Below are 12,802 nucleotides of genomic sequence, written 5' to 3'. Positions count from 1 at the left end.
AAGAGCAGGTCTGTGGGTACACAGACTGGATTCACAACCACCTGATACCACGTCAAAGCCATGTGTAGCCGGAGCCGTGTCACTTGAGTTATTTCCTACAGTGGGAGAGCAGGTACTGATGACACTGTAAAAAGCATTGCTGAGGCTCCACCTGGAAAACTCACCACAGGTCCAGTGTTCATTGTGTAGGGAAGAGGAGCTCATACTGGAACAGACCTACAAAAGGGTTACTGGGAGGACTGGCGAGCGGTGAATAGCAAGAGCAGACTAGAAAAGTTCAGTTTGTTTAGTCTAGTAAAATGAAGACAGAGGGGATATGGCTGTTTATGCTTCCTTTCAAGCCAGTTAGAAACCATGGTGCTACTTAAGTTCAAAGAAAACACTAACACAAGAAAAAAAATGGATGTAAACTGTCTTTTGTGCAGCCCTTTTATCCTGGGCTGCATTAGGAGGAGTCCTGCCAGGGGGTCAAGGGAGGTGATCCTTCCCCTTTGCTCAGCACCAGCAAGGCCACATCTGGAGTGCTGGGTCCAGTTCCGGGCTGCCCAGTACAAGAGGGACATGGACTTAACAGAGTGAGACCAGTGAAGGGCCCAAAGATGATGAAGGGACTGGAGCACCTCTCCTATAAGGAAAGGCTGAGAGTAGGGACTGTTCACCCTTAGGGAAGAGAAGGCTCAGAGGGATCTCAGTGTCTACAAATCCCAGAAGGTTTTTAAGAGGTCAGAGCCAGGCTCTTTTCAGTGCTGCCTAGTGCCAGGACAAACAGCTTATGGGCACAAACTGGAAATAGAAGGATCCCTCTGGACATCAGGCAGCACTTCTGTGCTGTGCATGTGGGTGACAGCGCTGGCACAGGCTGCCCAGAGAGTTGTGGAGTTTCCCTCCTTGGAGATCTTCAGAAGCTGCCTGGACATGGTCCTGGACATCCTCTTCTAGGTGTCCCTGCTTGAGCAGGGGGTTGGACCAGACTAGCTCCAGAGGTCTCTGCCAACCTCAAGCAGTCTGTGATTCTGTGATTCTGTCTTGGAACACACCCAGACTGTAAGTGAGTTGACTTCTAGCCCCCAGAAGAATGCACGACTGCTCACTCAGAAGAGCACAGCAATACAACTAATTAATTTTAAGAGGGAGCTTGATTGTATTCGGTGTCTGTGATAGCTGAGAACCTGTCCTGCTGACCTTATCAGACACATGCCTCTGTACAGCCTTCCAACATCATGGTGATGAGAATAGTTTATAGGTAGAGGAAAGGGAAGGAAAAAGAAAGATTTGTACTGTTAAAAAAGCAAGATTGTAAAGTTCCAGAGGAAATATAAACTGATATTGCCAAATACTGTTAATATAAATACTAACTTCTGAAAAGAATACTAACTTCTGAAAAGAGATTGATGTTAAGTTAGTAGAGATTTATATTTTTTCACACACACCCCCCCCCCCCCCCAGTGTTTTGTAGGAATCAGATGCTTATCCTAAGAAAAAACAAACTACCACAGCTGGCTTCTAACATTATTTACAATTCAAATCAGTAGGCAGGCCCCAGCAAACCCAAAGGAAGGACAACCCTCCTATTATTTCCCCTGCCCCACAAGCTCTCACCCCTCTTCATCACTTCGATAAGGAATGTCTGGTATGCGAGCACCACTCATGCAGATCCCTGCAGTTCTGTCTGTGGCTGTGAATCCTGAATGGGGACTAAGTACACTAGTGAGCAGGGGTCCTGTTTACGAACACTGTCCAGAGCATCAAAACCATTGCCATGCATTCGTTTAGTGCAAATGTCTGTCTTATTGCAGGTAGAAAAACCGTGTCTGCAGTCTCAGAGTCAATTCAAATAGCAATCAGATGTTACTAGCAGTCTATCTAACCTACGGCAACACTCGGGGCTCTGTTTTCAGAGGCTCGGTAGGGGTGAATCAGAAAGCTGTAAATATAAACAGTCCGATAATGTGGCAACCGCCTCTCAGAAGAGAAACGCAGCATTACCATTAGCCCTTTGGCACTCGGTCACAGTCCCCTTGCTGCTTTCAGAGAGAAGCTAAGTTTTGCTGGCTGCCCGCCTGCTGGGCTTGGGACTTGGGCTCTGCCCCTCCTGCTGCTCTTGGGAGGAGGAGGGTGGGGAGGGAGGAGTGCATCCACCAAGCGTGCTTACTGAGCAAGCTGGGCTAGTAATGGTGCTGGCCAAGCCAAAATTTCTCCTTACGCAATTATTTTTTCATGATGCCTGCAAATACATGCTCTGACCAAACGTGTGCATCCTTCTAAAGTGCAGAGAAGAAAAGAAGCTAATGCTTGAAAGAGATTAGAGAGGAGAACAGTAAGCATTGGGAGGTCTGCACGTAAGGAAGCTGAGTGATTCAAAGCCTTGGGAGAGGAGGTGGGTGGCACTGTGTTTGTTCAAACAGAAGGACAGATCTTGGCTCCTTCTGCTGCCTAGTGAAATCAACAGGAAGATTCCCATTAAGTTTAACAGTTCCTGTGTAAGGCAGGACCAAGTGCTGAAGGTGCTTTTAAAGCGCATAAGAAGACAGAGGTCTTTTATTTAAAAAGCAAAACACCCAATCACTCTCTCCACCCAGTTCTCCCCAGAATGAAGAAAACATCCCAAGGATAATCACCAGATAATAATAATAATAAAAAAATAATAAAGAAAAGAATAAATAAAATCATACCCTCATTTTAGATTGAAGACTGACAAACTGCAACCACTGGGTGTGCTTTTTTGTCATTTAATTTCATAGCTCATCCTATTTGACTCACAGCTAATGGCATGGCAAAAAGTTTTGCTCTTTAAAGGAGATAGAATTAGAGGCACAGGCTGCCAACACAGGTTTCCAGGCTTCTCGTGTTCTGTCTCCACCAGCATTTGACAGGAAAACTCTGACAATATATGGGAATCACCTACATAATCCAGGACAGGGAAGACCTTTGGATCACTGGGACCAGACTGCTGCTATCACAGACAACCCAAAAAAGCCAGTGACTTGCAATTTGTTGACTTCTAATTTAGTTTTTCCCATAATCATTACCACAAATAAAGCTGCACAGGAGGAGCCGGGGTAGAAGTGTTCCTAAAACTGTTGGTCTGCACACAATTTAACTGTAAACTCCTTCACCCTCGTGCATCCTTTAATAAAACGTGCATGCCTGTCTCCAAAACACGTTCCCTGAATGACTTAAGTCCTTTCCCACTATTCACATTGTGATCTGAGGTTTCCTCCCTTCAGTCTGACAGTAAAGATGAAAGGCTGTTTTAGAAAGAAACACAAATAAAAGAAAACATGGACTGAACCTCTGGGTGGATTAATCCTTCTTCTGAAATCAAAGTGGTCTGAACACATGTATCGACCACACAGCTTGACTAAACGATGGCTAATGAGAAATATAGTTCTGGAAGACATTTCAAGGGACTAAACATTGAACCGTGGAGAATGGGTGAGGTCTATGCAAAAGTCACACACAGGAAAAACACGGTTGAATTTTAGAAAATAATAATAATAAAAAAATGACTTCTCATCAAGAAAAAGAAGACTTGAGATTCAAGTTCAAAACAAATGAAAGAGTGACAGTCTATCACTCGATATGTATGTTTGAAAATAATTCAGCTGCATGGCTTTTATTTCTCCAGTGAAAGAGATACAAGAAAATCTTCTCCTGCCTTCACTTTACATTTTCTCTAAATGGGTATTTTTGTTTTTTATCTCAGAAATACCAACGTGGTAGAAACATGGGAAGAATAATACTGGCTTCACTTTAATGATAATACTATCCAAATCCTGAGCAGCTTTATGATCATCACCAAAAACAAAACAAAACAAAACAAGACAAAACAAAAAAAGAGAATTAAGTAGAGCCCCTGTTCTAATTGTGAGCCTGAAGCAACCTATTATTATTATTATTATTATTATTATTATTGTTATTATTAGGGAAAACAGTACAGTTTTCACCTGTTCTTTAAAAGCCTGTATTTGTCAAAGAAGTGTCTAATTGTCCTGCAACCTTGGAAGTCCTTTCACGTAGTCTTCTTGAAGGTGGAACCTACCGTGTAGTCTCCACCACAAGGAAATATGGCTACTTCTTAAACTGTTGGCAATTGCCAATAACCTCCGCTTCAAGCCTGGCAAGAGCAGTTCAGGCACAAGCTCTCCACTGCTGACAGCTCAGAGTAAGCCTTGTCCCAGGTCTGTCGGGCTACTGAGCAACCCCATGTCCCAAAAGGGAGGTGCTGCACCGATCCCCGTAGTCAGATGGACTGTTAGGAACCAGACAAGGCTTCAGTGTGTTACACAGAAATGAGCAAGAAAAGCTAAGCCATTATGTTATTTTTGCTTTGCAAAGGATTTCTGATGTTGAAAGAATGTCATAATTAGTTATAACATATTCTAAACATGCACAGGACTCAGAAGTTGTCATAATAAAGTCTGCTGCAAAGACTTCTCCAGGGCAAGCCTCTGTGCTCCCTGACTTCAAGCCCAGTCCTGCATCGTTTATTTATATGGACAATTCCATTTGAAGTACTCATCACTGCACATATAAACTATTTATGACAGATCAAGCCTCAACTCAAACAAGTCGCTGTAAGGAATATTAAGAATAGAAAAAGAATAACATACATATTTGACATACTTCAGGCTCCATAATACCATGCTCTAAGATGAGTGGAAACTGATGCAGAGCTCACTGAAGAGCCATATTTCCTACCTAATTAAGGGCTATGACAACCAAAGGAGACAGTCACAGTTTTCAGAAGAAGACTATTTTAAATTTGTAATACTTCCATCCAACTTTTTTTTTGACAGATTTCTTATAAAGCATATCTTTAATGACATCATATTTCTTCTCACGTTAACTTCTTAGTCTGTGATAGTAAAAGACAAGGGGTCTTTGTTTCTTACTTTCAACACAGGTCACTAGTTACTAAACACTGGTAAATACTGGTTAAATTTGATAATCTCTATTATTTGGGAAATCGTGCTAGGTGAGCAGTAATAGTTTCATGTGCATTTTGTCTTTTCTCTATTATACTTGGAACAAATACCAGTAAAAACCTTTTGTGATTATGTAGGTATGACAATTCTTTCACTATCTTCTTCCTATTATAAATTTTAAATAAAGTTCTGATAAAGGACACACATGTATGTTTTAGTATCTTTACAGATTTCTCAAAATAAATCGCTTCATTTTCCAGGTTATAATTTTACCTCTCCAGACCTATATCCTGCTTAATATTGTCTACCGTTTATTAATTACAAAGCATATAGGTGTACTTAGAGTGTTTAAAATGCTTTACAGAATCTCCTGACTGGAAGTATTTTCATGATTTACAGAACAACATATTGCATAAAACCAGAATTTGTTCTTACCTTAACACACTGCTCGATATAGTGCTCACCTGTGAACAAAGAATGAAAGTTGCCTACATTAAGAAGGGTCTTCAGGAAAATGTTATGTATGTATTTATTCGACTATAGGGAGTATACTTCCCTAAAATGCTTAGTTTGCTCCACATCTTCATTTCCCACAGTTTTTTTCCCACTGTGTTTAGAGTGATAGACTGCTCTCCTAAGTATTACCATCTGAAAAGTGCCTAATTATGGCTGTGGAATCTGTTCAAAAGTAGGTTATCCCCCTGCCAGAGTTCAATGCTAATCAAGAGGCAACTGGCCTTATCTTCCTGTCCATTTTCCAGGCTGAAATGTTTCATATCTTAAGAATGCATTCCCTTTGCTGGAACTATGGGTGTGCTCTGATTTGGTGGGTGTTTGCCTTCTGCTTAAGCCACAGACACCTTTCATTATTTTTTTTTCTCATTTTCAGAGTTAATCTCTTCTCCTCCTTTCTATCCTCAAAATGAAGTAACTCCATCACAGCAGGACACCTTCTTACAGAGCACGTCAAAACTGTAACCACGCAGCCTTGTGGAGCACACTGGAAGCAATTATCTAGCAATACATTGTATTTTTGAAAAGTATGAATTTCCATGATTTGTAGGAAACAACGAATGAATTAGTAACAATGAGACCATCAGTAAAATGTCAAAACTTGTTATGAGATCGGGAAGGCAGCTCCCCGACAAGAGGATAATTAAATACAGATTCTCCCTCCTTTATTAAGGCACAAACCTTGTAATGGGAAGTTTGAGATCTAGTCTCTCGTCTGCCAAAGGCTTCCCTTGATTCTCAGCTCTCGTCTGCAGCTGCAGGGCCAGAACATTTGTATTGTGTTTGCCTCACAGAGATGTTGGAAAGCCAAGTTCAAAAATATCTCTAAATCTCTTGGAAAGCATCGGACTGGGAAAAGGCATACATGCAATGCATCATCTGCTCACCAAAAACCTCTCCTGTGTTCAATAGCTTTGAAGATGTCCAGGAAAATCACAGGCCGGTTACATCAGGGAAACACTCCAGAGAAAACCTTCATATTTGTGTAACAGAGCCAAATATAAATATGTTATTATTAGCACATTTAGTCGAGATAATCAAGTTGAAATTGTAATATGGACTTGAAGTATGGCCAATGCCCGCTTTGATGGAGGAACACAAAACAGGCATGCATCCCTTCTGACTGGTGTATGGCCCAGAGCAGTACATGGCAAAGGGGAAAGTGATGGGTGGGTCTTTGGATTAACGTATTTCAAGTTTAAGGTTTACACGTTTGGGATTTTTGTATGCAGGTAATGACAGTAATTACCCACTGCATTCAGTAGCATAATGGGTTTGCTGAAAAGGAGTAAGTTATTGATCTTATATCACGTCTGCCTGGCCTGTTCCTCACAGCTGTATTTTTGCTTTGGTTATATTACACTCAGTGGAAGCAAACTGTGATCCAAAGGTGACTTGTAAACTAAATGGATGGGCTTCTGAGAAGAGGCTTGCATGAGCTATTCACGTGTTTTTGGGGAGCCCCCCACAGCTAAATGTCCAGTTAGGGAGAACATGGGATAACATCTATCTCTGCTGGACCCGCGGACAAGCATGTTGATGAATACCGGAGAGCAGCACTCAGAATCAGATCAGAATCAGGACATGAAAAAGGTGCACAGATCTTGTACTGGTTCCCAAAAAGCAGGGTCTTGATGACTGTTCAGCCAGGATAGCTGTCCAAAAACAAGCAGCAAAAAGCATGCTCTTCCCTTCCCAAAGCAGCAGGTCTGACTTACTGCCCTTGGGAAGACAGCTAGATTGGGCTTAAACAAGGATGAGCTTTTTATTCCAGCCTTCCTCCAGTATTAATTCAGCTGGACAGAACTGACTTAGGTAGAGAGAGAGGGACCAGATGAGTGACACCAGAAGTGGCAGCATCTCTCAAAAGAAGGGGGCTGATGCTGCACAGATCCAACAAGCTTGGAACCGTGCAAACCCAACAGTAAAGCAATACCAGAGAGTGACCATTCACTAGAAAGGCTCAAGTCATATTTGAAACGTGTTACATAGTGGGATACATAATGCCTCTAAGAGAACTTTGTGTTCCTTTGATCTCTGCTCTGTAGCCAGTTATTTAAACACTTAATAAGCAATATTATGTGGAGACCTATTCAAAAAACGCATTGGGTTTCAATTTTGTAAATATCTTTGAGAAAATATGTTTTTTTCTTCCATAATGCTTCATCTTTCATAACTCTGCATCTTCAACAGACTGAAAATAATCTTTCTTAGATGGAACATGGGTTATGGTGGTGTTGCACTCCACAGAAGAACTTGGCTTTCTCTATTTCCCTTAACATTTATTTTTTTTTTTTTTCTCAACACAGTCACATGGAGAAAAGTTGCTTTTTTACCTCTCTCAACCCTTCTAGGAAGGAAAGGCTTCCTGTATTTCAGGTCATCACTTTGATGGACACTGTTCTATAACATTCTTGGTGATTTTGGGGCTTGACATTACAGGAGCTCTCCTCTTTACTTGAAATAAGTCCATGTTAAAAAATGCTATGGTGATGTTATGGCCACATGTCATGAAATTATGAACATCAAAGTGATGCGCAGAGCATTGTGGCTTGAGGGAACTAATAGCCAAAGGCCAAAAGTAAATTATACTTTTTTTTCTCTCTTTCTTTCTTCTTTTAATTCACCAAGCTGAATAATTATATTCTTTAACAGAAAATATTCTGTTCTAAACCAAACCAAACCAAAAATTATGTCATAGGACACAGTTTTGATTCACATTTGTGAAACTCCTCTGACACCTTGCTAAACACGGTAAACACACCCTAGTATATTTATATGCAATGATAGCAATCTGAGATCGGAGTTTTAAAATAAACCAAATAGAAATTGCAGTGTGTGTGTGCAGCAGTCATACCAGCCTATAGTAGGGGAATATGGTCTGTTGTATTTGTTTGCAATCCTTATTGTTAAAACGTGAGGTGCAGGGGATTATGCAAAGCTTAGATCTGATCCTTTTATTAAATAGCAGTGATGCTGATTATCACTGAAGCAGTGAGACACAGTCCCATATTATTGATGAAAATCCCAGCACTCTTTTCCAAGGGAAAGAACACATCACGCTACCCCCATTGTTAATACATCCAGTAGAACCCCCAAATCATCATCTACCTAATTATATCTCTTCAGGTAGGAGTCCCTCATCCTTTTCCATCCTTCCCCCAGAACCCAAGTTTTTGTTCAGTTGAAATCTGTGACTAAATTCCAGTCAATTACCAGACAGACAGAAGCCACACGTGTTCTGTAGGTCTTTGAAAAGCAGACAGCATTAAGTTATCATCCTGAAGGCAACAGGTATCTAAATTGGGTATAGGGAAATGTGCATAAATGCATAATATAAGAGGTAAGTGTAAGAAAAAAAAGACTTTTTAGTTTCTTATATGTGTATTGGTGGATCTCTCTCTCTTAAATCCTCTTGTGCAATGAAAGAAAGATTTCAGGTTTTCCCTGTAAAACTCATGACTTTTAACATTATTTATGTATTTTTTTAAAGCTTCTCAATTTGCAAGCCCAAATCAAGTGAATTAAAACAGAATTCAGTGGTTTCTTTGACGCAGTGCTGAACAATGCGAAATACCAAGCCTTACAGCAAAAGGAAAACAGCATGATTCACAAAAAAAAAAAAAAAAAAAAAGTATTTGCTTGCAGTCAGTAAATCAGAGAATGCTGGACATGGTGTGGGGCAAACTAGGTAGAAGAAAGCTGGTTTGCCCTAGCAGGTAGAATAAAGCAAAACCCAAACATGAACTGATTTCTAGCTATATACCGAAGCAGACAGGAGAAGAATGGGCAACAAATGGAGATTTTGTGAATTTTAAACCAGCATGAGTTAAATACTCAAAATTCAGCATTTCAGCTGCTAGTAAGCTTCCTACATGGTAGCAGGCACTAGGAAACTTGCCTACCCATGAGATTAGCAGGAAAAACAAGCTCCTGGTGCAGAGGAAGGTTTGAGGAGATGAGAGCTCACAGAGGAAGTGCCCGGGTCCCACAACTGCTATTGTGATAAACCAGTAATTACGTGTGAATAAAGCATATATGGTATTACATGCATTTTGAAACACGGAAGTTCCCCAAAGGAAGTGTTATCCAATTGTTTTTATATCCCTCGAAGACAGCTGTCTTTGTACCTAGAAAGGCCATATATAAGCCAGGGGGCTGCTTCTCCGAGTAAATTTCCTTCTTGAGCCCTCAGGAGGGCTCCTAGTCAAGGCAGGACACCTCCTGCTGCAAAAGATCCAAGAGTTATTTCTGGTCCCACCAAAGGCACTTGTGTGGCTTGGCACTAGACCAACTGTGCAGGCCCATATATTTTCCAACAGCAACAAATCACCCCACAACTTCAGCAGAATATCTCCAAATAAAACAAACCACCTACACAGCAACTACAACAGAGAAATTGAACTGTAAGAGAAAACTGTGAAAAAAAAAGAAATTAGAAACTTTCACTAAATTGCCCAGCATAGGAGTAAGGAAATCACACTTTATTGGCAGGTCACTGTTCAATCAACCTTTACAAATAGCTGTATTTTATAGTTTTGTTTGCTCTCTTTTATAAATGGTAACATGAGACGGATTAATACATTGTCTGAATTAGAGGACTAAAAATGCTTCAGTTTGAAATATTTGGAATATCACTGGTACAGCAATACATGCAGTTACTAACTGCCCAGGAAGCCAGACCAAAAGCCAGATTAAAAGTTAACCAATAGAAAGACTACCTGTGAATTTCAAGTGTCTTTAGTTAATATGCATGCTTTCAGTCACAAAATACATGACCAAAAAAGTTTTATTCAAATTTGATCTACTTGTTTCTACCTCAGAAAGCATTTACATTTATATCTAACTTCATTTTAGTGCTGAACCACCTAAATAATTACTTTAGGAGCAGAAATGCATAAAAATGCAGCAGTGACTTCTAGTGGGTGCGTTAAATCTTTCTCAAAGTAATTCAGTTATAAGTTAATTTCCATGGGGCAATAAGGCAACAGAACTCATGTCCACAGTGAAACTGCTTTCAGGATAATACAAAATAACCTAAACCTGCTGTGTATTCACTACCAACAAAACCTCCTTTGGAAGCTGTGAAACAGCAAGGCTCACGTTCCCCTTTCCCCATTATTACTCATCAACACCATTTCAGTTTTCAACTGAATCTTGAAGATTGGTGCAAAGTATTAAATTAATTACGGGACAGATGCCGGTAGTATTGGAAATCTCCCAAGAGTACCTGTGTTAGTAACACCTCCGATTCAATTTTGTAAATGCAGAAGTACCCGTGGTCTAAACACCAATACTTGGAGAGGCTGCTAGGGAAAGCTGCCCATGCACAAGACTACATCTAGATGAAGACACAGGCTCATGCATTATACAGGACGTGCAACTGCTTCTGTACAACTCTAATAAAGGCGGTAATAAACTAATATAAAGAAAAGTGCATCCAGAAGTGCATTTCCCCAATATGGAGGGGAAAAAAAAAAAAAAAAAAAAGGTTTTGAGCACCAGTTCATGTCATGTAACTCACTAACTGCTGATAGTTCCTCTATTGCAATTGACCTTGGCTAGATCAAATGACCCCGAGCTGAATCTGCCATTTCTCCATCAGCTCATCCAGACAGTCTCCTTTCTCATGCAGAAATCCTACAGAAACCATTCTGTCACTCTCATGCTTAACAAAGAATAATGAAAACAAGATGCTGATGACAGTAAACACAAGATGCATCCTTCTCTCTCCCAGGTCCAAGTCTTGGATTACTCCATTCTAGGCGCTGCTCTTACTTTGCAAAAAGTGGTATGAATGTTTGTTTTTGAAGGCATGGAATAGTTTTAAAATGCCAAATCGTTTGGTTGATTCACTGTTGACTCTGGCCTGCGGTGGCCAGGTTGTCTCCCGTGGGTAGACAAACGATTTGATGTGAGTTATATGGGAAGTACAGCATGCTGCTTAAAGAGGGCAATTTCACTTCAAGTTGAACCCAGAAAATAGTCCCTCCCTACACGCCTGCGAAGACCAGGACTTTGCTTGCTTTGTGGCCAAAAGCAGATACAGCATTCAGGTGGAGCTGTATATTTTTACTGTGTGATCACCGCTGTCTAAAACTACGAGGGAATTGTTTGCCGTGTAAGTCAGTCCTACGGGGTATGAAAGTCCATGGCTAATTAGAGGGTTAAAGATGGGAAACTCCCCAGGTTTCCCTAAGCATATCACAGCCTGGCTACGGACATCTGTTACTACGATGCGACCCTCTTTGTCAAAGGCCACAGCCGTCGTATAAATTTTGGAGGGGAAAAAGAGGTTCAGGCCAAAGCTATCCATCTGTCCCACGAGATCCATGTCTGCATTGAATATCTTTATCCGGGTGCTGCTGTTGTTGGGCCCGCTGGCCTTCAGGTGCTCTATCACCACAACAGCACCTGAGGTCTGGCAGACCGCCACCCCTCTGGGGCTGGTTAACTTGGACCGGAGCATCTGGCACTTCTTCAGCTCGCCCTTTCTGAAGTCGGCTGTCAGGCGGTACAGAGCTCCTGCCTCCGCGTCCGTCAGGATCACGTCGCTCTCTGGGGTGGCGTCCAAGCCCCATGGCAGGCAGAAGCCCTCTCGCACCGCCAAAACCCCCCTTCCATCCCAGTCGAAGGCCTTCACCGCGCGGTCCCCGCCGTCGGTGACCACCACGTGCCCGTCCGCCGTGACGACCACGTCGAGCGGGTACTTGATATCGTTGCCCGCCTCCCCACGCTCCCCAAAGCGCTGCAGGCAGGAGCCACTCAGCCCGAAGACATGGATCCTCTTCTTGCCGTCGTGGGACACCGCCAAGCGCCCCGACTTGGGGCACGCCGCCACCCCCGTGGGGTTGACCAGAGCCCCCCAGCCGCCCAGGGCCAGCCGCAGCCCCGGAGCGCCGGGGGCGGCGCTGCCCGCGGCCGGGAGGATGCTGCAGGCAGGGCCCAGCACCTCGAGCAGCTGCAGCAGCGGCAGGCAGTCGCTGGTGTCCGAGGGGCCGCAGGCCCGCCGGCAGAAGGGGCAGTCCAGCCGGCCCCGGCCGCCCAGGGCGCCCACACAGCCCCGGCAGAGGACGTGGCCGCAGGGCAGGTTGCGCGGCCGCCGCTGCCCGCCGGGGCCGTAGGGCTCGAAGCACACCCGGCACTCCAGCAGGCCCAGCTCCGCCTCGCCCGCCTCCGCCGCCGCCATCCCGGGGCCGGCCGGGCCGGGCGGCTGCCCCCTGTGGGCGGGCGGCGGAGGGACGGGGCCCCGCCGCCTCCACGCCTCCCCTGGCCGCCCGCCCGCAGCTGCTCCGTGTGGGGACGGCGGACGCCGGCCCGCGGCCCTCAGCCTCCCCTCCCGCGGCCAGGAGGGGGCTTTG

The 12,802-nt window shown here is 43.4% G+C and overlaps 1 protein-coding gene across 1 annotated transcript; it reads right to left on the bottom strand.

The window, feature by feature from the left end:
• Nucleotides 1–9,904: 9,904 nt before the first annotated feature.
• NHLRC1 (NHL repeat containing E3 ubiquitin protein ligase 1) lies at nucleotides 9,905–12,690 on the bottom strand. Its single transcript, XM_035318972.1, has one exon. It carries the CDS (start codon nucleotides 12,628–12,630, stop codon nucleotides 11,494–11,496), a length of 1,137 nt encoding a protein of 378 aa, XP_035174863.1. The 5' UTR covers nucleotides 12,631–12,690; the 3' UTR covers nucleotides 9,905–11,493.
• Nucleotides 12,691–12,802: the final 112 nt, after the last annotated feature.

This window comes from Oxyura jamaicensis, chromosome 2, assembly GCF_011077185.1.
Source record: "Oxyura jamaicensis isolate SHBP4307 breed ruddy duck chromosome 2, BPBGC_Ojam_1.0, whole genome shotgun sequence".
NCBI classification, from domain to species: Eukaryota; Metazoa; Chordata; class Aves; order Anseriformes; family Anatidae; genus Oxyura; species Oxyura jamaicensis.
This window is presented reverse-complemented; position numbering and strand designations above follow the sequence as displayed.